This window comes from Ursus americanus, chromosome 15, assembly GCF_024610735.1.
Source record: "Ursus americanus isolate L20-20 chromosome 15, mUrsAme1.1.p, whole genome shotgun sequence".
NCBI lineage: Eukaryota > Metazoa > Chordata > Mammalia > Carnivora > Ursidae > Ursus > Ursus americanus.
The window spans coordinates 64,587,211-64,612,784 of NC_142141.1; the positions used below are offsets into that span (position 1 = coordinate 64,587,211).

The 25,574-nt window shown below is 60.2% G+C and overlaps 1 protein-coding gene across 3 annotated transcripts in view; it reads left to right on the forward strand.

Annotated features, from left to right (window-relative positions):
* The first annotated feature begins 4,958 nt into the window (after positions 1–4,958).
* Positions 4,959–25,574, forward strand: part of SLC9A3 (solute carrier family 9 member A3) — a 48,962-nt gene continuing 28,346 nt past the window's right edge. Inside the window, exon 1 of one of the 3 annotated variants that reach the window (XM_087868004.1) lies at positions 4,959–5,348. In XM_087868004.1, the coding sequence (XP_087724130.1) occupies positions 5,135–5,348 (214 nt within the window). In that variant the 5' untranslated portion in view covers positions 4,959–5,134. The remainder of the gene's footprint in view (positions 5,349–25,574) is intronic. The other 2 variants (XM_045808026.2, XM_045808025.2) reach the window with 2 other exon arrangements.

Consider the following 25,574-nt stretch of genomic DNA (forward strand, 5'->3'; position numbering starts at 1 on the left):
GTCCCCGGGGTGTTGCGTGCAGGCGGCAATCCCACATGCCCCGAAGGGTGGCTTTGTTCCAGCCCCTGCGAACTCCTGTCCTGTCCTTCCCTGTGTGTCCTACAGATGTCTATACAAGCTGATGATTGGCTTAAGGAAATTAGCTTCCATTCTGAGTTTGCTAGGAGCTTTCCTTCTTGTATATGTTGTCTCGAGTGGGTTTTCAGTTTTACCAAAGGCTTTCTGCCTCTGTGGGTACATCATTGAGCTTTCTCCTTCAATCTGTAAACTGAGGGATGACAGGAGTGGCTTTTCCAATATTAAGTCCACCTTTCACCCCTGACATGCTCACCTTGCTGGGTCCCTGTAACCTTCCGTGCGTATCTCTAGGTTCAGGTGTGAATCCTTGTGTTTAGGATGGTTCCAGGTTTATTCCCGAACAGGGTGGGTTTCTCGGCCTAGCTGGCAGGTCCTCGGGAGCAGACCACTTACCAGGCTCTGGGAGGTCCAAGTCTGTGACCTCATCTGATGGGTTTTTTAGGTCTTCCAGGAGGAGCTCGGGGTCAGTGGTCTACACTGGACTGCCAGCTGCAGGTGGCATGGGCTTCCAGGGCTGTTTGTGGGGACGCAGTTCCAGGAGAAAGTCACAGCTGATGGACAGCATGGGGATGTCAGGGGTGCGGTCCACGGTAGGGCTCCCTCCCGGAATAGGGGTCTAGCTTCCAGAAAGAAGGGGGAGCCTGAGGAAGAGGCAGGGCCCAGAGCTGGGGCTCCCACGATGGGGGTTACCTGTGTCCAGGGCTACCGGCATGTGTCCAGGGTCTGTGTGAGTTCGGTGGGCAGAGGGGGCGGGTGGGAGGCCAGGGCGTGATCGGATGTGGTCGGGGGGAGGGGCTCCTGCAGGAGCACAGTGGACTCCCAGGAGCCCCTGTCACAGAAGATCCCCGGTGTCCCGAAGAGCCAAGCAGAGTGGTGTGTAGTGGGACGTGGAGCATGGGTGCTGGGCGCAGAGGGGGGTCCCGGCAGGGCGTCGGATCCCAGGGGAGACAGGAATCTGGGACGCTGGTGGGGGCTGGGGTCCTGGGTGGCACTGTGCGCTGTGCTGGGCCCCCCACGGGAATGAGAAGGAGACCCAGCCAGCAGTGTCCCCAGACGCTCCTTAACTGCAGGCTGGGCATCAGGTTACACGGGCTCTAGGCTCAGCTGGAGTCTCAACGGCACCAGTAGGCCAACCCCAGAAGCGTGATCGCTCCGGTTTGTAAGAAAGGCAATTTTAATCCAGCGATCACATATGAAATGGTAAGTACGCCCTTGTGACGATTTTGGTCGGCTCCCAGAGGGCTGCGTCTGTCTGAATAGCACCGGTGCTCCGCAAACGGAAGAAGAAGGGCCCGTGCAGAATTACTGGCTTGGGGGGTAATGACACAGGTTCCCTCCCCTCTTTAGCCAGGGCTGGTGTGTGATTCTTTGGGTATAAAAATAAGCTTGTGGGGACGATGAGGTGTGTGTGGCCTGACAGTCACATTACATACGTAACGTGCACGTCTTGTGCTGTCAGCAGCAGCATAAACAGACTCAAAACCTTGTCTCCTTATGCGCGGGAGGTCTTCCCAAGCTGCACGAATGAGCTTCCTAACCAGAAGTCAGCACGACGGACTGGACGGGACACCCCTCACTCACCGTGAAGTTCGGTTGCTCACAGCACCTCAGGTGCAGGGCAGGGGGTTGGACTGGTTCCTTGCCTTGTTTTAACTGTTCTGAGTACGTCACATGGTCACGGCCCTGGGTGCTAGGCACTGAACTGTGTCCCCCAAAATTCAGAAGTGAAAGTCCTAACCACCACTGTGATGGTGTTCGGAGATAGGGTCTCTAGGAGGAAAGTAAGGTTGGATGAGGTCTTAAGGGTGGGGCCTGATCGAATGGGGCGGCCCTGTACGAAGACAACGGGAGAGCTCTGCCTCCCTCGCCCCCGTCCTGTGCTCTGAGGACAGACCCCCGAGAACACTGCGGCCCCCCGCAAGCCTCCAGAACTGGACTCAGTCACAACCTTGCTCTTGGACTTGCAGCCGTAACTGTGAGGACATAGATTCCTGTTGTGTAAGCCCCTGTTCACGGCACCTGTTCCGATGGCCCATGCGGCCTAAGACCACGTACGGCCGGCAGACCTACAGGTGACCCAGGTCACTGGGGAGGGGTGGGGAGGGGAGGCGTCCGCGGCTGCTCCTGCCTGCCTGAGGGCAGGCCGGGGAAGGCGCTTATCAGATCGTCATACACACGCAGGGTCCTGAGGCCACGTCCCCAGACGCCCCGCCACACACGCACACACCCAGGCCCCCAGGTACGTGTGGCCTCGCAGTTGTATGACTGCACACAGCACAATAAGGGGCGCCGTTCGTAATCCTGCGGGATGTGGATGGAGGCCTGAGTGCCGGGGGGCCGCACTGTCTGAAGCCACAGCTCAGAGGCAGAGAGGCGCAGGGTTGCCCGCCCACCCTGTGGACCCCGTCCATGTGGGGGGGGGGCACGGATGGAGACGCGGCTCAGCCAGCCGTGGGTGTCGGGGGGCACAGGCACTCCCCCAAGCTGGCTTCCGCGGTGAGGAAGCCTTAGGCAGAGGCCCCATCTGGCCCCGAGCTTCCCGGGAGCACAGACGCACTCACCCTTCACATGCCCACGCATCCTGCCGTGTCGCCCCGTAAGTTCTCACCACTTCGGGGGCTCGCTTTCTGACTCTCCCTGGGTATCCCTTTCCCTTGACCCTGGGCATCTTCCGGCCGCCTCTGCAGCACACGGGCTCATGGCCGATCATCAGCACCAGCCTTCAGGCCGAATCCATGAGTCCAGATGACAACGTGCAGCTCTCCCACCCTTTGAACTACTCCTTGGGCCTCAGAAGCAGCCCCTCCCAGAAGAAATGGCGTGAGCTCTTAGAACAAGCTCTTGGTGAAAACCCCAGAGGGTGGAGTGACCAGAGGGACTTTGGGCATCACAGCACATGCCATTCCGCCGTGAATCTGGCCTTCCCGTGAGAGGCAAGGGCATCATCTTCAAAGAGGGCACTCCTCTACAGGCTTCAGTCACACAGCACGAGAGAAGAGCAGAGAAGCGTGTCTGGGCTGGAGGTGACCATCCTTGCCCACCTGGCACTATCTCTGGGACAGGAGGCTGAGAACGGTGTGGGGGAGAGAAACAGACATGGCCGAGCTGGAAGCAAGCCCACGGCCCTCCATGGCCCTCCACACGAGGCCGTCCCGGCCGTCGGTCACCTCCTCCTGTTGTCGGACACTGTGCTCAGCTCACGCCAGCCCCCTCCTGTCGAGCCTGGCACTCTCCCTCTACCAAGGATCCCTGGGCTACCACAAAGTCCCTTCCATCTGGACAGTCCTCCAAGGACACCCAGTGAGGACCGAAGCCCTCTGCAGCACCCTCCCGAAAGGTCACCAGACATTCAGTGCTCAGCCACCCAGCCAATTCACCTGGCTGGGCCTGATGTCAGTGGACTGTCTCCTGCACTGCTGCTGACCGCCTCCCGTCAGAAGAAACTGGGGGCAGAACCCGAGGAGCAAAGCCATCCAGCTCAGCTCCGTCCAGCTCCACCCTCCTGGCACCCTGATGTACATTCTGATATAAGAAGATGCATCCATCTGCCCACCCCCCATCTGCACCCCCACCTGCCCACCTACCCCTCTGTCCATCCACCCACCCAATTTCCCCTGAGTGTTCCTGGACGCCAGGTACCATTTCAGGAAGGGGGATGCAGCCATGAGCTTTGTGGGCTTCGTGGAGCCCCTCACTCATGGAACAGACATTCCCAGGGACAGAGCAATCATCAGTCAGATTGAGTGGATGGCAAGTCAGATGACGTGGAGGAACACAGCTGGGAGGGAGGGGAGCTCGGATGTCACAACTGAGAGCTGAGAGATCAGCTATGGGACAAGGACCTTGGGAAGTAGAGGGGGTGCACCTGCGGAGGTCCCCAGGAGGACAGCTTGGAGGTCGGAGAGGGACCTGAATCGTGGGGGGACTGGGCCTTCCCCCTGCATTGGAGGCTCAACAGGAAAGCCGCACAGGGCAGGTGCAGGGATGCAGGCAAGAGGCCTTTGCCGCAGCCCAGTGGTGGCTAGAACTGCTGAACAGGGGCTGGGCTTCCTTTGTAGCTTGAAGGTGGAGCAGACCGCTGGACGATAGAGCTGCCCGATGCAGGGGGGCTGCAGGGTGGGCTGGGGGAGGGAACAAGGGGAAATCGGAGGTGCCCAGGTGAGTCATCACAGATGACAGCGCAGGCAGGAAGGGCTATGGGGGACTTCGCTGGAGGCCAAGCCCTCAGGCAGAAAGAGCATTCCACTCTGAGCCCTCACAGGTGTCTCCAAGGTCAGGGTTGGAGGGGCCATCACGCCTGGGGAACGGCCGAGTGCCTTGGATTTCCACCACCCCGGGTTTGGAGGGACAGAACCTCGTTTCTGACAGGTCGTTTCATCCTGTTACGAGGTGCGGGTGTGTGTTGAAGACATAGTCCCAGGCGTTGGGGCTGGCCCCCTCCTGGACCCTCGCGCCCCTAGCGGGGTCAGCCAGCCCGGATCCTGTTTATGGGTAAGCAGCGGCTTGCGGCGAGCTGAGCGAACGCCACTGAGGGGCGCCCGAGGCACCAGGAGCCCACCGTCCCGCAGCCAAGCCTGCAGGGACTCGGCGCTGGGATCCACCCCTAGGGAAGCGGTTGCGCCTCTTTGCGCGGCTCCGCAGACCTCCCGGCCTGCGCCCTCCAGCCCCGGGCTCCAGCACACGCGCGGGCCGGTAGGGGAGGGGGATGGAGGGGACCGAGCGCGGACCTGAGGAGATGAGGTCAGGGCGACCGGTCGGCCCGGGGTGGGCGTGTGCAGGCTGGGCGGGCGTGCCGAGAGCGTGCGACGGTGTCCGCGCTCGCGTGCGCGCAGCGGGGGCGGGAAGGCCCCGCCCCGGGGCTGCAGGATTAAAGGCCACCGGGGCGGGCGGGGACCGGGACAGCCGCCCGCGCCCGGAGTGCGCTCTGCTCCACGCCACCCGGCGCGAGTCCCGAGGGTCCCGCACGTCCAACGGCTCCGGGCGCAGCGCGTCCCGCCGAGCGCAGCAGGACCCACACGCCATGAGCGTCTGAACAGGGTGCTGAGCGGTGGCGGCGATGTTGGGGCGCGGGGCCCCGGGCTCCAGTTGGGGGCTGCTGCTGGCGCTGCTGGCGCTTGGCGTGCTGCCGCGGGTGCGGGGCGTCGAGCAGGAGCCCGGCAGCGCGCACGAAGACAGCCAGGGTTTCCAGGTGGTCACCTTCAAATGGCACCATGTCCAGGACCCGTACATCATCGCGCTGTGGATCCTCGTGGCCAGCTTGGCCAAGATCGGTAAGAGGCCCGGGGCTCGATGGGTCTCGAGGTCATGGCCCCGCTGCGACTTCCCCTCCCACTTGCCCCCCGCCCCGGGGTCTGCGCGACCCCGCCTGCGCCGCCGAGTACAAAGCGGTGCGCCCGCGTTCGCCCTCCTCCGGGTCTCTGCCGGGTCCGCGGTCTTCCCTGTCCGGCATTAGCTGCCCCGTCGTCCGGCCGTGGGGCGCCGCTGCCAGCCCCAGGGAGTCAGGCCTTCGGGTCAGGCAGGGCGAGGCGCGCACTGCGAGCCTGGCCGGGCCCGGAGCGGCTGTGCCGGTCGCCGAGGGTGACGTGATACCGGCCAGGCGGGAGCAGCCTCCGGAGCCCCACGCGCGCCAGGCTCCTGGGTTTCGTGTCCGGCGCTCCCTTCTGCCGCATCCAGGCCCGTAGACCTCGCGCTGCGCCTGCCCTGGGGCGCCCTCAGCCAGCTTTCCTGCCTGCGGGCTTGTCGGGGCTGTTTCACGCAGGGAGACAGAGCAGGTCCTCGCCATCAAGCGCTGCGGTGATATTTGGCTCCCAGAGCAGAAAGAAACACCGTGCCACTCAAGATTAAACCCAGTAAAATCCTCCTTATAGGAGCAAGTTTTCCATTGACAGTGTTTCTCTTTTAAAAATCCTGGTCTGTCAGATTTCTCTTAACTTGCTCCAGTGAGCCAGCAAGTGGGAAGCGCCGGCAACTCGCGGGCAAGGTGATGGGAAGGTCAGCTTTCTTAAGAGCTTATGAGAACCAGAGTTCCAACATGTGGGTCCACCAGGGAGGGTCTTCCTGGACGTAGTGGCCTGTGTGACTTACCAGGTGGAGCCTGGGGGCAGGGTGATGGAGGGGGTCCAAGGACACCCTCCCCAGGGAAGGGCAGGAGGCAGGATTTGGGAATGGGGAGGGACACCGCAAAGAGGCGAGCGCCCCTCCTGCGGCATCAGGCTCTGACGTGTTCAGCAGGACAGGAGGGTCAGGTTCTGGGGAGAACCTGCTAGGGAATTTGGGGTTTGGGGTGCCTGGACCGCTGTGGTGTTCGGTTAGCTCGTGTCTCGTCAGCACTGCCTGCTCTACGTCCTGTCTGTGTCCTGCCTCCGTACAGGTCCCTCTCGTTTCTGCTTTCTGGTTCTTGAAGGCACTCGCCATCCCTCTGCCTCCTTCGGTTTCCTCAGGTGGCTCTCTTTGTCCCTGGCGCTGGCTGCCTGGTGTCATGCTCAGTCGGGCCCGCACCGGGCCCGCCCTGGGCTTTCCGGGGTTCTGCGGTACCGGGAGTAAGACTCCAGCGCCCACGTGAGGTCTCATGTTGTGTACCTTCTGAACACGTCTTTCGTGGGGGAATGGCTGACACCGGCCACTTGCTACCGGTCATCTACTGGACAGGTCCGGCCCCAACCTGGGGCTCTGAGAGCCCTGTCCCAACCTTCACACGAGTGACCCGTTTCTGGAACTGACCTGTTTCTGGGCCAGGGGGCTGGGCTCTTGTCCTCTGCCACCTTCTCTCTCCTGGAAACCACCATAAGGATGATATGTGCAGGGTGAACCTGTGACACTCCGGGGGTCCACACCTGCGACACGGAGCACCCTTGCTTTGTAAAGCAAATGCGTGCTTTCTTTGTAAGCTGGGGCCTCTCCTAGTCCCGCCCCGGCATCCAGACATGGAGCCTGGCATCTGAAATTCCAGTGACAGCCGCCAGCGCTCCCTCTGGCCAGTAGGCCCTGAGCGGCGAGACTGCGGGAGGCTGGCGCCCTGACCGAGTATTTGCCTGGCCCCAGAGTCTGTTATTCACCTAGGAAGGAGCCACGTCCCTGCAAGTCTCCAGCTCCTCAGACTTGTCCTGAGGGCACCTTCTCCAGGGTGGGGTGGCCACGTGCTCCAGCCAGCTCTGTGTCCTGGTCAGGGCAAGCCCAGAACCCGTTTTCTTACCCACACTCATTTAAAAAGGCTGGCTGTATGAGCACCATATCCTCATTCCGTTGCTGTCATCTGGGATTGCAAGAGTCGAGCCTCGGTGGAGACTTTGGGGGTTCTCAGGACAACATGAAAAGGACCCTAAGGGAAGACCCGTGGGGCTGACCCAGCTCCACCTACGGAGCCCTCCTGCTCTGGGCCAAGCCCTGCCCTGTCATGTATTTGAAGGTCCCCGCTGTGGTGGCATTGTGGTCTCACGTGTGAGCAGGCAGCACCTCAGAGACTCAGTCTCCCCGCCTGAAAAAGTAAGCCAGGAATCTCTCCATGCCCAGCCCCACTCCCAGCCTCACCCTCCCCTGTCCCTCCCTCAGGCTCACCACCTTACTCCCATACCCTGGAATTGGCCGTGCTCACCCTGCCCGGGTCCCCTAGGCTCTCCTGGTGGCTCAGTGTGGGCCTCAGGGGACACCCACTTCTGCCCTTTCCTTTGCAGCCCCGCACCCCCTTCCACTCTGGCCCTTTCCCCACTGCCCCTCAGCTGTCTCTCCTCCATCCACCTTGGGACCCCCACCCCCTGCCGTCTCTCAGCCTTCCAGAACTCAAAATCAAAACCAAACCTTAGCAGACAAGCCAGACCCCCCTGCTCCTGTTCAGCCCCACAAACCAAGAGTTACAACAGAGCCCTCGCCCCACCTCAGTGGTGTACCCGCACTCCTGACAGACCCAGTGCGCTGGAGCCCCAGCCCCTCCCCCCCCCCCCGGGATCCATTGTTCTCCACACTGACAAGCGGAGATCTAACCTGGGCAGGGGTTACGCCCTGGGGGTTCCCCACTGCCTAGCCCACCTCCCCGCCTGGAGGGAGGAAACCCCCTGCCATGTGGTTCCTCCTCCCTTCCTGCCCCACAGAACTGGCTCCCAGACCCTCCCTGTACAGCCGACCCTAGCGCCCCTTCTCGCAAACCCCCACAGAGCACTCCCCCACACCCTCCCCTGCATCTGGGTGGGGCCTGGAGGCCACGTGGTGGTGTGTCCGGTCTGTGCATAATGGGGGGAAGGTTTGCATCCTGGTGTGCTTCCTTCTTGACCCCATGGTCCAGGGTTCATGCTCCTGAACCTCTCTGGCTGCTTTCGTCTTTGAAAATGGTCAGGCTGTTTCGTTCTCAAGGCGCAGGAACAGAAGAAAAGCAGGTCTCTATCCATTTCCACGCACCTGCCAGATGTCTTACCGGCAGCTTCAAGTGTTCGTTTTGGTCCACGGCCCACCTTGCGCTGTCCAATCTCTTCCAGCCACGTGTAACCTGCCGGGGACCCTGGGACGAAGCAATAACTCCCACAAATGTGTTGAGGCGGCTTCTCACCTCAAGCAGCTTGGGACAGAGAAAGGCCAGAGGACAGGGTCATGGCCACCAGCGAGTTGGCCCGGGAGTCTGGGTTCACTGGAAGCAGCACCTTTGCGAAGGTGAGAAATAGGTGTGGCTGCTGAACCCATGGACCCCAACCTCTAAGACCCCATGTCTGGGGCTCAGCAAAGGACTTATGGTAAACATCTGGGCCCCCAGGGGCCCCCTGCCTGTTACTGTATCTTTAGGAAATTCAGAAGCTCAGGGAGCTCGCCCACAGGTGGGGCCTGCTGGGCCCAAGGGGTCGAGGGCGCTCCTGCAGTGGGATAGTATCTGCCCCTGAGTGGGGGTATCGTTTCCTCCTCTGGACTCCTGGGGGCTCCTGGGCCTGCAGCTGCCCACACCACGGTCCCTTTGGGCCTTGGGCCAGGCTGGGCTTTCTCCCCTTTATTGTGTTCTCTCTCCTCAGACCTTCCTTGGGGACCAAAGGCTGGGCCAGCACCAGGCTCAGTGGCCCCCATTGGCCATGCAGAAGTCATGAGGCTGTGGAGCACTGGGTAGAGGGCCCTGCTGGGGGTAGGGATCCAGGCAGAGCTCCCCAGGGGTAGAGATCCAGGCAGCTTCTGGAGACAGAGCTCTGGGGGTGGCAGGATTACCAGGACAGTGCTTCTGGGGGAAGAGGGAGGTTAGAATGTTGGAGGCCAGAGGAGGCCAACCAGCAGAACCACAGACCCTGGAGGACTTTGATCTCTACCCAGGGTGGCACGAAGGGGAGGGACTTGAACAGACCTGGGCTCTTAGACTATTGCCTTGGTCTTAGGGCAGAGAATGGATGGGGGGGGGGGGGGCACCAGAGGGGATTCTAGGGGAGGGGGTAGTTCTAGGTTGATTGTGTCCCTTTATTCCCAGGCATTAGGTAGGGGATTTCAGGGGACAGACATGGCTCAGGTGTCCAGCTGACACCCCAGTGGGTCCGGAGAGGTGAGCACTGGCTCAGATCAGAGAGGAGCCTCCTGAGAGGGTGGGAGTGGTGAGGGGGTTGAGACCCTGCCAGGGAGGAAGCCTGAACCATAGGGAGAGCCCTGGACAGAATGGGCTGCAGCGGCAGAGGTCAGGGTGAGGGGCAGTGTCGGTGTGGGTGGGCCAGTAAGTCACCAGTCTGGGGACATGCCCTGGAAGCAGAGCTCACAGTGCTGACGGGCTGGAGGTGAGGGCGCCCCTGTCTTAGGCCAGCTGGGAAGGGGTGGCTTCACTCTCTGAGCCCGAAAGTCTCTGCTTCTCCACCATGGTCTCTCTTGGGAAAGGGGGCAGTCCAGGCTCACACCCCACATACTCAAACCAGGCGGAAACCCCCCAGGAGGACCCCAGTGGCTGATGGGCCCTTCTGGCTTGGAAGGCTGGAGGCTCAGGGGTGGTGGCGAGGTGGTCTCTCCTGGTGCCCATGTCCTCTGAGAGCCTCGAGCTCCTCCCCTGGCACCCTTGGGGCTTTGCAAGCCCTTGTCACCCCTGGTCTTGGGGGAAGAGCTTCTGGGAGTGGGGGCACCAGGGCCAGGTGTGCAGCGTCTGGAACCTCTGAGCAGCCCTGTGCCTCCGCAGGAAGTGCCTCTCCCCAGTTGTGCTCCAGGCAAGTGCAGCCCGGATTGTACCTTTGACATGCAGGCGGCTTATCAATCCAGTGTCTCGAGCCTCGGGGCCCTAGGTTCCTGGGCCCCAGTTCTTGTTGCTTCCAAAGCCCCTTCCCATCATTGTGATTTTGCCCTTGATGGGGGGCTTGTGGACCAACGGTCTGGGACATCTCTGGGCACTCCACCCACGCTCTCCATTGTATTAACCAGGGTGCCCACACCCCCATCTAATCTGTGTATTTCTCTGAGGTACAGTCATGAGGGCTGGGCGTCTGCCCCAGGCGCGTTCCCAGGCTGCGGGGAAAGCCATGGGGTGGTATTTACGTCCTGGGGTTAAAACCAGAAGCTTCTGGTTTGGACTTCGTGTGCTCTGGTCCTAGGACCAGGAGCCCCTGATGCTGGGTCTCACCCTTGTCCTGCTCTTTCCTGTGGGTTCCTGGGCACTCTCCATCCTGCTCTCCTGCCTGCTTCCACTGAATTTCACTTACTCCCCTCAAAGGAATACGTGAGGGGATCTAGAAAAAGATGATCTAGAAGGACAGCGTGAGCAGCAGGAGTCCCCAGCAGGCCCCATCCTCCCAGGGGTAGAAGAGTCAGTGGGCCCTAGTGGACCCCAGCCCCAGCAGCACAGATGCAGTCAGCGGGCGTGGAATTGAGACCCATCATCCAAACCTAGAACCAAGGGCCCCTCCGAGAGCCTCTACCGTGCGGAAGGTGTAAAGTCTCACTTTTCGGGAAGGCCCGTGGGGGACGCAGCCACAGGCTGTAAAACAATCCACAGGCATTTGGAGCTAAGGTATCACACTGAAATATCCCAAGGAAAGAGGGGCAAAGGTTGGGAAGTGCTGATAGCCTCCAGTCCTGCCGGCTCATGGAAGGGACTCCCCGGGGAGGCTTCGCCTGGGCCAACTTCCTGTAAGTGCAGAGTCTTGGTGTTATTCCCAAGGCTCCCAGCCCCAGTGCGGGGTCTGGACCCAGGTCAGCCTCTCGGGGGAACACACAGTGCTCTGTGACCGCCGTCGCCTGAGACCTGTCTGTGTGCCCACCTGACCTGTCCTGCGTTCAGCCCCACACGTTATTTCTCGGCAGACGTGTCAGGATGCCCCTTCCCCCTGCGCCCAGGTCTTGCCCTGTGAGGAAGGGGCTGCAGGTTCCTCTGTGTCCCTCTGGGTTGGAGGAAAGTTTTCCTGCCGCACCTGCCAGGCCCCTGAGCCGGGGTCTGAAGCTCAGGTGTGTCTGAAGTTAGGGTTCCCGGCCATGCATCTCCCCCGTCTGAAGCCCATCCGGCAGCAAGTTTTACCTGGACCTGTGCAGCTGAGGGGGTGGAACTCAGCGAACGAGGGACGGGACTGACCAAGGTCTCTCCTCCACAGTCTGCCACCTGCCCTCCCTCGGCACATGCTCGCGGCTTCCCTCGGAGAAGGGCTCCTTGGCCTCTGCCTGGCTGGGTACTGGGACGGGCCTCTTCCCAGGAGCACAGGGCCCCCTGCTCCAAGGCCAGCAGCTGGCCGCTGCCAGGCACTAGATCTGAGGCTCCAGGTCTTGGGTGATTGGCTCAAGCTGAGCCCGCTTACCCAACCTGTCTGCACTCCGGAGCCCGGACTGGGTGGTTTCCTGCTTGGGCCGTGGGGGCGCAGCTGGGGTCCCTGTTCTCTGCACCAACGAGACCTTTGAGGCAGTTTGGGTGCTTCACTGGGTGGGTCTCTGCCCCCACCCTGTGCCTGCACCTTCGCTCCTCTCCTGCCTCCCAGCCCTCCTTCCTGACCTTACTTATTATCCCCCACCCCCTTCCCTATCTCTCCTTCATACCTTTGTCTTCTGTCTCCTGTCTCTGCTCAGGCCAGGGGAGAAGGGGTGCTGAGTAAGCCCAGGTGCCGCAGTGGCCCTGCCTGCAGAGCCTGTGGGACTGGGGGTGGGGGTGAGCTCCAAGGGCCTCTGGGCTGGGGGCACGTATAGCATTAGTGAGGGGAGGTGGCAGAGGGGCTGGTGGGGCAACAGAGGCCCAAGAGCCTTTGGGACAGGGGAGCAGGACAGCCCCGTGGGTGCATGGTGGGCTCCCACCCGCGCTGGCTGCGGCCCCGCCCTGTGTGGCTTCCCTAGACTACCCGTCCTGCAAGCCCACCCCCGCTCCTGAGGACCCGAGTCCATGGCTTCAACTAGGTCAGCACAGTGAAGGCAGGGCCTGTGTCTGGTGCGTGCCGTGCCCTCCATGCCTGGCACCCGGCCTGCCCAGCACTGCTCTCGCTGCTCTGCATGGATGGGTGGGTGGGAGACTGAGCACAGCCCTGAAGGCCAGCTCCTCCGTCTGTAAGCTTCATCCAGACCCTGCAGGCTCTGGGCCCGCGAAGAGACTCCTTACCTGAATTCTTTCCCCGAGCTGCCACACAGCCTCCTGGGAGCGCCGCGCCCGCAGACAACACCCTCAGTGGGGGGCGGACCGGGGACGAGCAAGACCGGCGACGAGCAAGACCGGCATCGGCCCAGAGCACCTAGGGTGCGTCGGGGCTAAGGGTGCGGAGCACCTCACCCCACGCGGCGCTCACCTGGGCGGGCCAGGTCCCCGGGAGAAGCTGCGCTCACCCCCGCCAGGTCTGGTCTAAAGCACGCTCTGCCACCAGCTGGAACCTGCGGCCGAGTCAGCCCCAGTTGTGCCTCTTGGAACAGGACACCACGAGTCCACCGGGTCACAGCTCACAGGCTCCAGGGACATGGGCGCCCACCCCATGGCTGCCGGCCCACACACGCCTGTGCCGAGCCTGCGACTTGGGTTCCAAGCGGGTCGATACCATCGGCACAGGGCCCACTGCTGGCGGCACGACCAGGCTGATTTACTTGATTAATGCAGTTTCCCAGCTCCAGATTTTTAGCAGCTGCCTCTCTGGCTGCCGGGGGAGTGCTCTCCAGTTCAGTGCTCACTTCACAAACGTCAGTGCCACCCAGCCCTGAATGGTGCTCTGGGCCGCGGGATGCAGGTGCCACAGGACAAATGCAGGTGCCACGGGATGCAGGCTCCACAGGACAAGTACAGTGCCACAGAACGCAGGTGCCACGGGACAAGTGCAGGAGCCACGGGACACAGGTGCCATGGGACAAGTACAGTGCCACAGAACGCAGGTGCCATGGGACAAGTGCAGGAGCCATGGGACACAGGCACCATGGGACAAGTACAGTGCCACAGAACGCAGGTGCCACGGGACAAGTGCAGGAGCCACGGGATGCAGGCGCCACAGGACAAGTGCAGGTGCCACGGGGTGCAGGTGCCACGGGTTGCAGGTGCCACGGGACAAGTGCAGGAGCCACGGGATGCAGGCGCCACGGGACAAGTGCAGGTGCCACGGGGTGCAGGTGCCACGGGTTGCAGGTGCCACAGGACAAGTGCAGGAGCCACGGGATGCAGGCGCCACGGGACAAGTGCAGGTGCCACGGGATGCAGGCGCCATGGGACAAGTACAGTGCCACAGAACACAGGTGCCATGGGACAAGTGCAGGTGCCTGGGGGGCAGACAGAGAGATCATGCCACGGGATACTTGGCGTTATGTACTGTAGTGAAAACAACTGAGGGACGGAGGGGATGAGCCCTGTGGGTGAGGGGAAAGTGTAGGAGTGGAGCAGCCAGAGCAAAGGCCCTGAGGTGGGCGTGTGTGGGTGTGTCTGAGGAGCAGCTGGGGGGAATCTGCCAGTGGAGGGGAGGGGAGGTCAGAGGGGTCCTCAAGGCAACCAGTCCCATGCGTCACAGGGAAGAGGGGCCATGGAGGCTTCTGGGGGGATGTGCGCGCGGCTTCCCTGAGAGAGACAAGACTCCAGGGAGAATGAGGGCAGCTCAGACCTGTCACCCTGTGAGCTGAGCCTTCCTCAGGGGCATTGGGATGCTGGCACAATCCCTCTCACGGTATAAAGTTCTTCCTCAAACATGTTCAGAACAAACAAGCCAGAGACCAGTGCATATGTGCTCTAGGGTCTGACCAGAGGTTAAGGTCACCTCAAAGACTGAAGGCCTCCCCTCTGAGTGTCCATGAGACAAAACATCTGAGCACTGAAGGGCCTCGCCAGGCCATATGGTTTAGCCCCTGTGCCTCCAGCGTCCCAGAGGGCGCAGGACTGGTAGGCAGGTATGGGCCGAGAGGCTGAGTGCACGTGGCACCCCCTCCGCCTGGAGCCCCTGCTCTGCCAGCCCTGCCTGCCCGACACACGCCACCCACTCGGCTGACGATGGGTGATTGTGCTGGCCACTCTCGAGGTCATGCAATGCCCCAGTCAGGTCAGGGGTCTGGCCTGGACCTCGGCCTCACACTGGCCTTCCTTGGAGCTGGCTAGTGTCTCAAGTCCACATCTACAACCCAAGTGTTCATTCATCAGTTCTAGGAGGAATTAAGAGCCCCATGGTTTGCTGGACACAGGGGGTCAGAGTCCAGGCTCAGGAGTCAGACTGTAGCCGGGGTGTAGACTTCCCATCTGGGGCACAGTTGAGATGAGCCACACAGGAAGGGAGGCGGCCAGCCAGAGTGAGAGGGGCTGGGGGGGAGGTGGTCCAAGTGGAGGCACCAGCTCAGGGGGCCCCAGTGGGGGTCAGGGCCACCGGGCTGGAATGGCAGGCGGCTAGGGCCAATGATGGAGGCTGGGGGCCTGCCGGCAGGTGTGGACTTTTCAGGTGGGGGGGTTGAGGCAAGTCCCTTCCCAGGCTCCCCTCACCCAGTGGAACACTCTGCTTCTGGCACAGACGTGTCAGCTCTGGGAGGCATCCTGCGAGCCCCCCCCTCCCCCGCCAGGACCTCCAGCCCCTGGGGGCAGGGAGAGCCCAGTGCTCATGGAGGAAGGGTGCAGGGCTGCGTGGGGGAGGGCTGGGTCCTGTTTCTCCCTTTCCTGGGTGAATCAGGAAGCCTCAGTGAATTCACCACCTGCCGAGCTATCATGCTAAAGTCCAACTGCTTGTGAGTTCTCAGCTGGGGAAGGGTTTCTTCTTGCAAAGGCAGAATGGAAAGTTGAAAATGGTTGTTTCTGACAGCCGTGGAGCAACAGGGCAGAAGGCCACCAGCCCCTAGGGATCTGTTTCTTCTCAGATTCAACAGGCCCTGGCTGTTGGGTGCAGTGGACCTGGGTCCCCCTTAGATCGTAGCCCTCACGTGCTCGGTGCTCGGGGCAGGTCACCCTCAGCCTGCTAGCTAGACGTGGACCCGAACGGGGCAGTGCCACAGGAGGAGGACCCCACGTGCGCCTAGTGCCTCGTGTCCACATGCAGGTGCGCGTGCATGCGCGGCCCCGTGTGTGGGCTCCTCGGAGGTGTGAGGGTGTTGCAGCCTGTGGCTGAAGATCTGCAGTCCGTTCCCCACGTGGCTATGGGCTCCAGGCCTGTTGCCTCCTGGGGTCCTGAGGTACCCCTGTGAGCCTCCGTAGCACCAGCACTCCCTATGGAGGCTCAGGGGGACAGACAGGCAGGTGCTCAGGGGACATGAGGCGAATGATCAAGTTATCGTCACCCCCCCCAAACACACACAGATCCAAGGGAGTGTGTCCACACTGGCTGTCAAGCCCTGGACACAGTGTCTCAAGGGGGGGCTCCCTGCCCAACCCCAAGAGGAGCAGCTGGGCTCCCAGGGGAGTGGGCTGAGGAAGAGCCTGGGGGTGAGGGAGGGAGCTGAAGCCACCTCCTGACCATCCCGTTGGAGGTGGCCCACCGAGAGCTGTGTCGTGGGGTCGCAGAGGCCTTTCCGGCTCGAGAAGCCAGCCGGCCCCCAGGCAGGCCCCCAGAGCAGGCCCCAGGTGTGTGCTGAACACCAGGGCCAGGCGGCCCCCACCCCCTCTGCTACTGCACAGAGGCGCACCCAGAGGCCAGGTTCCCAGAAAGTGTAAGTGAACAACTGAGCAAGTGTGACCGGCATGTGCGCGGAGCTGCTGCCCTCCCCACGTCCTGCAGCAGCAGAGCCTTCGTCCTGCCCCTTAGCTGGGGATCCAGATGGGGACCGGCCCCTGTGTAGCCTGGAGCGGGCGAGTCTCCGGCCTCAGTCTCTCTCGGGCAGCTGAGGAGCCTGGTGAGACCCGTGGCGCTCGGTCAAGCTCAGCCAACTCCAGGAGTCAGAGCTTCTGGGGGCGAGGCTGGTGCCAGGAACCACGCTCGAGGATGTCGGGGGCAGGGAGCAGGAAGGAGGCCATCCCTGAGCAGCCACTGCCCAGTCACGCTTCTGGAGGTTGGCCACGTCACACGTCCACATGCGACTTCAGGGCCTCCCGCGCTGGGGCTCCTGCCGGGTCTGGTGCCGCATCTGGGGGATGTGTGGCGGCCTTGCTGTGGGCTAGCGGCTCTCCCCTCCAATGCCCTGGCCCCGCAGCAGGGAAGTGGCCTGCACCCACATCTCCCGTGGCTGTGGCCGCAAGGGTGGACATAAGCAGGTGCACAAGTGCATGTAGTTTGCTTCAGAGGCGTCCGGTGGCCGTCCCGGGGACGTGGGGATGACCCTGCGTGGTACCCGGTCATAGTAACAGGTCTGCTAACGATGGTTGTGCAGAAACCGCGATGCCCAGACACTCCTGCACGTACAGCTGCCTGTATCAAAGGAGGAGAGTGAGGAGCCAGGACACCCCCCCGCTCTGGGGACCCGTGTCCCTCCGTGCCCAGTGAGAGTGGGACTCAGCAGCCTTGCCCCCTCACGCTGGCTCCTGCAGCCTTCTGGTCCTCAGCTGTCCTTGGGGCAGAATGATTCTGTGGCCTCGTCCTGGTGGGTGCTGGCTTTTACCCACTGAGTCCTCAGCTGGACGGGGCATCTCGTGCACTTGGCCAAGCCTGGGAGGACCACCCTGTGACTGGGCTGTTGGCCCTGCACTGGAGTGCCTCAGACCTGGCCTCTAGTTTACCTTTTCTTCCTTGATTCCTTGCTGCTTCCTGCCCCGCGGCTGGTGTTTCTGGTCGTCTCCAGCCCAGGGCTGCTAGGATTGGGGTGGGGGTCATCCGACTACCATTTAAAAAACACGGTGAGCGAAGAGAGCAGGGCCCAGGGGTGCGGGTGTGGGCCAGGGCACTGTCACCCTCTGCTGGTGTGTGGCCGGTCAAGCTCAGCCCTTCCCCAGGCACCTTCCCCCCTAGAGCTTACCTTGCGGAGGATAACTGGAGAAGGTTTAAGTTTCTGGGAAGGCCCCGGGTGTTGAGATTACAGCCTCTGTTGTCAAAACCCTTTACTCATTAACTCAATAATGCCGAGAACATTCCGATGGCTGAGGTGCCCTCAGCCCCAGGCCAGCATGAGCCGTGCCCTGCACCCTGTATTTCGGGTCCCCAAAGCCTGAGAGGAGCATGTTGTGGCCCGACACCCGCTCTGGCTCACCTGAGGTGCCCCCCATGGGAGGCACTGGCAGAGGTGGGATGGGCACGCGTGGCTAGCTGCCCGGGGACAAGGACGGGCTCTCCTCCCCAGACCAGAGAAGCCACTCCAACCCCTGACCTCCAGTTCGGGGTGGGGAAAGCCGACCCCCAGGCCCAGTGCTCTGGGACCCTCTTCCCACCCCCCACCGCCGCAGCGGCATCCTGCAGTGGCATAAGGGGTGGAGACGAAGAGGCTGTGTCTCCGCACCTCCCCCTCCCCCAAGGCCCCACCTTGCCCTCAGGGGCACCTGACCCTGGGGTACCTCCCGCTGGCTTTCTGCTTAGGGTCCTGGCTTTCTCAGGATCTGAAGGTTAGTTGAAGTGTCCGTGAGCTGAACATGGCGGAGAAGTCTGTGTCTCGCGGCAGAGCAGAGTGCCTTCCCGAGCCAGGTGCTGGCGTGCTGCTGAGCACACCCTTGTCCTTGCAACCCTGAGCAGCACTCCCGGCCTGTGGCCGCCACGGAGCCCAGCAGGATCTCTGGCGTGGTCGTATCTGTTTCCAGGAGAGGAGCGGGAAGGAGGCCAGCTGTCCTGGGGGCGGCTGCCTGCAGAGGGAGAGGCCCATGAGAGCAGGCAGCCCTGGCGGGGAGCTGGGGCCATCATCTCCAGCCCGGCCACCCGCACCAGCCCATGGGGCCACATTTAGCTGTTTTCAGCCTAAATCCACAGAGCCAGGCCCCAATGCCTAACGGTGGGAAGTTAAGATGAATTGTCTGCTTTTCCAGAAATAAGGTCCTCCTTCCTTGTAATGTGCTCTGTGCCTTCATCAAAGGAAGCCGGGGAGGGTCTGTGCTCCGCAGGCAGCCTGACCTGGAGCTGCACGGCTGGGCCACACCGGAGCCCACGGAGGATGTACGTGGGTGCCATGATGGAGGCATGTGCGTGCCCTCACAGGCACGCGGGTCACAGCATCCATGGAGACCTTGTCACCTCCCATGGAGCTCCTGTCCCGGGATGGACACATGTCAGGCTGTTTCTGGGGAGCGTCCGCCCCAGCGGGGGGGACGGGGCGGGGGGATGGGTGGTGCGTCCAGGGGCCTGCGGTGTGCACCATGTCTGACACCCACATCTCGCAGGGGCACGTGGCTGCTGGGCTGCAGGCGGGCTTCTCCCTTGGAGAAGCTCTCACTGACCCCCACTGAGGCGCAGGCCGTTCTCCACTGCGGCGGGCGTCTCCGACTCTGACTCTGACTCCGACCGGCGGGTGGCCTGAGGTGCACGACCACGTGCGCCACACACAGCACCTGCTTTGCCGCTGCCGAGCCTCCAGCTGCTGGTTCCTGAGGCGGTGCTTCCCCTGCCCACGCACACTCACACCCACGCCCTCTTGTGCTTGTCACACAACTCAGTCACACAACTCACACCCACGCACGCTCGTGCTTGCTCACACAACTCACAGTCATGCGTGCTCACACATCTAAAGCGTCACCGCCAAACCCAGGGTCCCCTAGGTCTCCTCTTACTCTGTCCTCTAGGAGACTGAGAGCTTGGCATTTCACACGGAGGTCTGTGATGCGTTTTGAGTCCGTTATTGTGAAGGCTGCAAGGTCTGCGTCCAGATCCACTTCCGCACGTGCACGCCCCGCTGTTCCGGCACCCCTTGCTGAAGAGACGGTCTCTGCTCCTTCGTCCGAGCTCAGTGCCTGCACTTCTGTGGGTCTGTTTCTGCGCGCTCTGCCCTGTCGTGCTCCTCTATTCGTCTGTTCTTTCACCAGCACCACGCTGACTGGGTTACTGTGCTTTTACACGAGTCTTCAAGGCGGGAAGTGTCAGTCCTGTGCTTGGTTCTCCCTCGATGCTGTGTGGGCTGCCCGGAGTCTTCTGCCTCTCCATATGATAAAATATGGAATTTTTGTTGTGTCCACGGATCATGCCAGAAAGAGCTAAAAGCTTGACCCGGCCGAGTCCTCCTATCCGTGTCTGTAGAGTACCTGTCCATTTACACAGGTCTTCTTTGAGGTCTTCATCCAAGTTTAGAAATTTCCCCATGTAGGTCCTGTACATATTGTGTTAGGTTCATACCTAAGGTTTTTTGTTTGTTTGCTTGTTTGTTTGTTTTTGGTGCTGATGTAAATGGCATTCTGTTTTAAATTTCAAATTCCATGCCTTCGTTGCTGGTTTATAGGAAAGTGACTGACTTTGTGTATCCTGAAACCCTGCTGTCCTCATTCATTGGGATTTTCTGCGCACAGGATCACATCACCCGGCAGCAGCCCAGCTCCTGCCCCTCCCTGCGCAGCGAGGCCAGCACACTCGCCCTGTGCTCCTGGCTAGCTGACATACGTGGGGCTATCTTGTCCAGGACCATGCACGTGGGTGTGCAAGGCGGGAAGGAGCGGTGATGTGAGCTTGCCAGCTGTGGGGCTCTAGCCAAAGGAGATGACATGGAAAGCCTGCCTTGCCACCACACGCGTGCTAAGTTCTGGCGTTTTCCGCCCAAATTTCAGTGCTGTACATTACGACCACACGAACTGTCTCCGTAGCCATGAGATCGTGTGGGACCATTTTTCCATTTGCAGTACAGCCTTTTGCTTCACCTGAAGTTAGTGACTGTTTCTGTTGGCATAGTTTTCCATGTATTTAAATGACTCTGCCCGAAACTCCCAGCAGGCTGCTGGGCAGAACAGGTGAGCAAGTGCCCAGGCTCCTGCTGTCTGTGGAGCACAGCTTCAGTTCCTCTCTCCTCCTCTCCCCCACGCCAGGCACCTCCTCTCCTGAATCCCATGCCTTGTGCCTTGGGGAAAACCTCGGTATGGTGGGTTCATTCCCTGCCAAATGTGCCTTTTCCCCTGTTACTTTCGGGTACTGGTTGTGCAGGGGGCGGGTGACAGCCAAACATCGGGAGCAGCCTGACCGCCCCTGGACACACCTGGAGGTCACCTCCCTACCAAAGAGGGAGGCAGCACTCCGGCTCCCTCCAGAGTCAGTGTTGAGGCCATGGACTCCTGCTCCCTGCCCCACGCTTCGTGTGGGCTCTCTGCCCTCTCTTCCCGCCCTCCTCCTGGCCGTTCATAACGGTGTGCTTTGGGGCAGATCTGATTCCGTCCCTGGGAACGTGAGCTCTAGGGGTGTTTGCAGTTGTGAGCCAGTGTGGCCGTGGCCCTGCCGCTCCTTCCAAACATCCCTGTGCCTTTATTCTCCTTCCTTTAGGGTTCCCTCCTGAGTTTGGTGTCTGTGTCTTCTTCCTCTATCTTCTGAGATAGCTTTTCATCTTCATCTTTCACCTCCTCTGCTGAGTACTTCTGCTCTCATGTTTGAAACAAGGTTTTAAACCTCTGGGTGCGTTTTCTCATCGAGGGTGCAACCCTTCGTTCGTGGGTGCAGGTGGTGACGTTCGAGGCTAACCCTCCAGCCTTTCCTCACTTGCTTCCATGCTTCAGCCGTGGGTCCGTGCCCGAGACAGCCCAGCAGCAGACCTGGGCCCACGTGTGTGGGAGCAGGGTGCCACGGCCACCTGGGGAGTGCGGACTCCCAGGTACCGGCATCCAGTGCGCTCATATCCCTCCTTCCTGTTGGCCCGACCAGGGAACTGAAAATATAGAAAATAAGTGACATCTCCCCCTTCTGTTTTCATCGGGCCTGGGGAAAAAGCACTCAATCCACCTTCCTGCGAGAATCTGATTTTCACTTTACAACATCCCAGAAAGTTTTGACTATCATCTTACCACAAGGAAACGAAGTCCAGAGGGCTAAAATAACAATAGCTTGCTAAAGTCCCTGGGAACAGACGCCTTGGAGGTGCCGCTCCACCGGGGGACCCCCAGCACGTGGGCTGATGTGAGGGGGAGGGTTTGGGGGCAGCTCCCAGCCAGGCCACCCAGCAGGCTGTGCCCTCGCCTCTGACCCTCCTGCATTTGGAGCCAATGATGGGAGGTTGGGGGTACAAGAGCCGTGTCGGTGAGGGGTGTCTCGGCTGCGCCATCTGCCCTTGCCCGTCAGTCCAGCTTTTCTCAAGACCTGGTGTCTGTGCCGGGCCCTCAGGCTGGCTGCTGTCCTGCCGTCTTCCCACCTTGGGGAGCCCTTCACCCCCCTACAATGCTGCGTCAGTATCAAAAGTCAATAGTCCCCATCATTTCCTGCTGCTCTGCATCTGGGCAGCGGCCCATGACAAAGTCCTGGCTTCGGGGGCCGGCGCTAGGAACGCCCTGATAGTGGTGACCGCAGCACCGCGGCAGCCGCGTGAGTGGGCACAGGCTTGGTTTACGGCTCCTTGGGACCTTGCCCACACATTATCTGCACAAAAGATGTCCTCAGAGAAAATGGCCTTACTGGAATTTTCACATGAAGGTGTAAAGGTCACTAAGATCTAAACTTGCTCCCCTACAGAGAATCTGTTCACAAAATCCTTGTGGCCTTTCCAGGGCCCCTCACGGCCCCCGGCCCCGCCCCAGAGGGAAGGGTCTGTATCTTTGCTTCCGTGGATTTTCGAGTGGATTTGCTCATGAGGGTCAGTCTCCAAAGCTCCAGCCAACCGTCAGGTCAAGATTAATTGAAAACTCTGAAGAAGGATGCCTTTTCTGCTTTGTCTGGCCTCCAGCGCCCCGGCCCCAGGTCCCTCCTCACTGTGTCCGTGCTGTTCTGCGGCTCTTTCCACATCCTGAACGGAGGAAGGGCTCTGGGATCGTGTGATTCTGGTGTGGACACCTTTCCTGCCACCTTCAGTCCTTTGGCTCCTGTGCGTGTCGCAGCTGGAGTTCAAGGAGTCGCTTTGTTACGTGGGTCTCAGCGAGCCGACCACCAGCTTCCTTCAGCAGCCATGCCCGTGGGCAGTGCACTCAGCAGTCAGCTTGACTCCTGTGGCTCTGCTCAGGCCGCTGCCCTCCATCCTCTGAGGTCCGGGCCTGGCCCCAGCCCCTCCCGCGGCTCTCCCCACCTCACCTCTGACCTGCAGCTTCTAGGCCTCTCCCCCACCCACACTTACTTGCCCTGGACCCTCAGTTCTTCTCAGACCTACTCCAGCCTCACTTGAAGACGGATCAATAGAAACGGAAATGAAATAGAAATCCAATCTGAAGGACTTCTCAAATCTATAAATTTATGTCTTTCACCAAATTGGGGACATTTGGGGCCATGGCTTTTTCATATTTTTTTCCACCGCATCCTCCCTCTCCTCACCTCTGGGACTCCATTTACACACATATTGGACCTTTCACACTGTCCCACTGACCACTGATGCCCTACTCACTTTTTATCTTTTTTATCTTTGTTCCTCAGGTGGGACCATTTCCACCAATGTGACTTCAAGTTCACGATCTCTTCTCTCATCCCTCTCTGCTGTTAAGCCTATCTACTGAATTTCTTATTTCAGATATTGAACTCTACAGTTCTAGAATTTTCATTTGGTCAGCAATCAGCCGACTGCAGCCCATGGGCTGGCCACAGGTTTCTGTAGACAAAGTTTCCGCGGAGCACAGCTGTGCCCAACCGTTGCTGCATGTTGAGACTTCTCACGACGCGGCGGCAAAGCCGAGCCGGGGCCAGGCAGACCGGGTGGCCCGCAGGCCTAAACAATTTGCTATCTGCCTCTTACGGAAAAAGTTTGCCGACTCCTGTTCTTTTCTGCTACTGAGATTTACCATTTTTTAATTCATGACAAGCATGTTTCCCTTTACATCCTAGAGCATAGTTACGTAGCTCTTTTTAAACCCTTGTCTGCTAAATCCAACGTCTGGATCACCTCGAGATCTCGGTTGATCTGTGGGTCCCATTTCCTGTTTCTTCATATACCTGGTAATCCTGGATTGTTGCGGGACCCTGGGGCTCCTGCGTTGTAGGGACTTTGTATTCTGCTGTGTTCCTCTGGAGAGCACAGATCTTTGTGGTGGCTCTTGCTGGGCTGCCATTTGACCAGGAATGGACCGAAACTCCAAAGATGTCTCCCTTGTGGTGACAGGTGCTTGGGACCTGTCTCTCTCGCGTGTAATTCAAGGATCAGCCGGGAATTTGGAAAGCGTTCATGCACAGAATGTGGGGTTTGGCCTCTCACTGCCCAGCTCCTGCAGCCATTCCCATCCCTGTCCTCCACTCTCTCGATCCAGTAAGTAAGACCACAGCTTTCTATCTGAGTTTTCACTGCTCCGCACGACCCTGGCTGGGGCCTGTCTTCGGGGAAAAGCCATAAAGAACAGGGAAGTCAGCAAAACAAATGCAAAAAAGAAAACAGGGCACCCGCCCGTTGCTGCCCCTTCCTTTGAGGTCTGGAGCCCTCCGGTGTCTCTTTCCGTCTCCCTACTGTGTTTCGGTGGTTGTTCCCGGGGAGAGTTGGTACAATGGGTCTATACAGTGTCCGGCCCCACAGTTACAATTGTCATAGACCCTGCTCTCAAACCTTTAAGTTAGAGCCAACCATGAAATCCTAAGAAAGCAAAGCTTTAAGTGTGTGACCCTTTATACTCAGAGCACTTTGGAAGCAACCTGGCGCAGGAGGGTTGAGAAGGAGGGCCGAGCGCCCAGGGAGAAGGATGCGGGTGTGGACGGCCGGCTGGCGCTTGCCCAGCTCTGGCATGCTGTCTGCCTGGACGCCCGTTCATGGGTTCGCTCGACAACACTCACTGCTGGTTATTACGAGTGTACACAGTTCCACGTGCGATTATCACAGCACCTGCCATGTGGCGGGATGGCCCTACGAGGGACGGCCTCTGGGGTGGACTCCCCTGAACCCAGGATGGGGCTTTCGTTTTAAATCAAAGTGCTGCTCTCGGTCTCTGTCCAGCTCAAAGCTGGCCGGGGCCCAGCCTTCCTTCTGTCCTCACTTCCCTTGTTCACAATGGCTCAGTGTTGAGGAGTCTCATGCTTCCTAGGAAGCTATTAACAATTTTCATTTTTTAACTAAAAAATTGAGAAATTTTGCTGGAGTTTTATAAGCCTGCAATGTTTAAAGAGTTTTGTGGTTTGTGAGCAGAAGGGCCAGTCCTGAAAGGGCCCCACTGCTCTCGAAGCTCTGCTCAGGTCCCGGAAGCAGGCGCCCCGGGGAGAGGCCAGGCTGGCTCGTCCCACAGGAACTGAGCGCTCATCCGCGACACCCTTGCCGGCGGGAGGCGTGGGGTCAGCTAGGAAATACCTGAGGATACTCTAGTCTCTGGCTCCTGCCCTGGGCTTGGCGGCTGGCACGTTCGCTGTAGCTCCTCCCTTGGTGCCTCGTGAGGTGGCGTGGGGGTCAGAGTGAGGGGTCTGCTCCCCTCCTCATGGGGGGGGCTCAGGGCCGCCCCATCCTGAGAAAGTGCTGGAGGACCCCACACTTGCGCGTAGAGTTAGTGCTGGGGACACACATGCAGGCGTGCGTGTGTGTCTGTGTGTGTGTGTCTGCGTGTCCGTGTGCGTCTGTGTGTCTGTGTGTCTGTGCGTGTCTGTGCGTCTGTGTGTCTGTGCGTCTGTGTGTCTGTGTCTGTGTCTCTGTGTCTGTGTGTGTGTGTCTGCGTGTCCGTGTGTGTCTGTGTGTCTGCGTGTCCATGTGCGTCTGTGTGTCTGTGTCTGTGTGTCTGTGTGTGTGTGTGTCTGCGTGTCCGTGTGCGTCTGTGTGTCTGTGTGTGTGCGTCTGTGTGCACGTCTGTGCGTCTGTGTGTCTGTGTGTCTGTGTCTGTGTGTCTGTGTCTGTGTCTCTGTGTCTGTGTGTGTCTGCGTGTCCGTGTGCGTCTGTGTGTCTGCGTGTCCATGTGCGTCTGTGTGTCTGTGTCTGTGTGTCTGTGTGTGTGTGTCTGCGTGTACATGTGCGTCTGTGTGTCTGTGTGTGTCTGTGCGTCTGTGTGCACGTCTGTGCGTCTGTGTGTCTGTGTGTCTGTGTCTGTGTGTCTGTGTATGTGTGTCTGTGCGTCTGTATCTGTGTGTCTGCGCGTCTGTGTGCACGTCCGTGTGCGTGTCTGTCTGTGCGTCTGTGTGTCTGTGTGTGTCTGTGTGTCTGCGTGTCCGTGTGCGTCTGTGTGTCTGTGTGCGTCTGTGTGTCTGTGTGTGTCTGCGTGTCCGTGTGCGTCTGTATGTCTGTGTGCGTCTGTGTGTCTGTGTGCA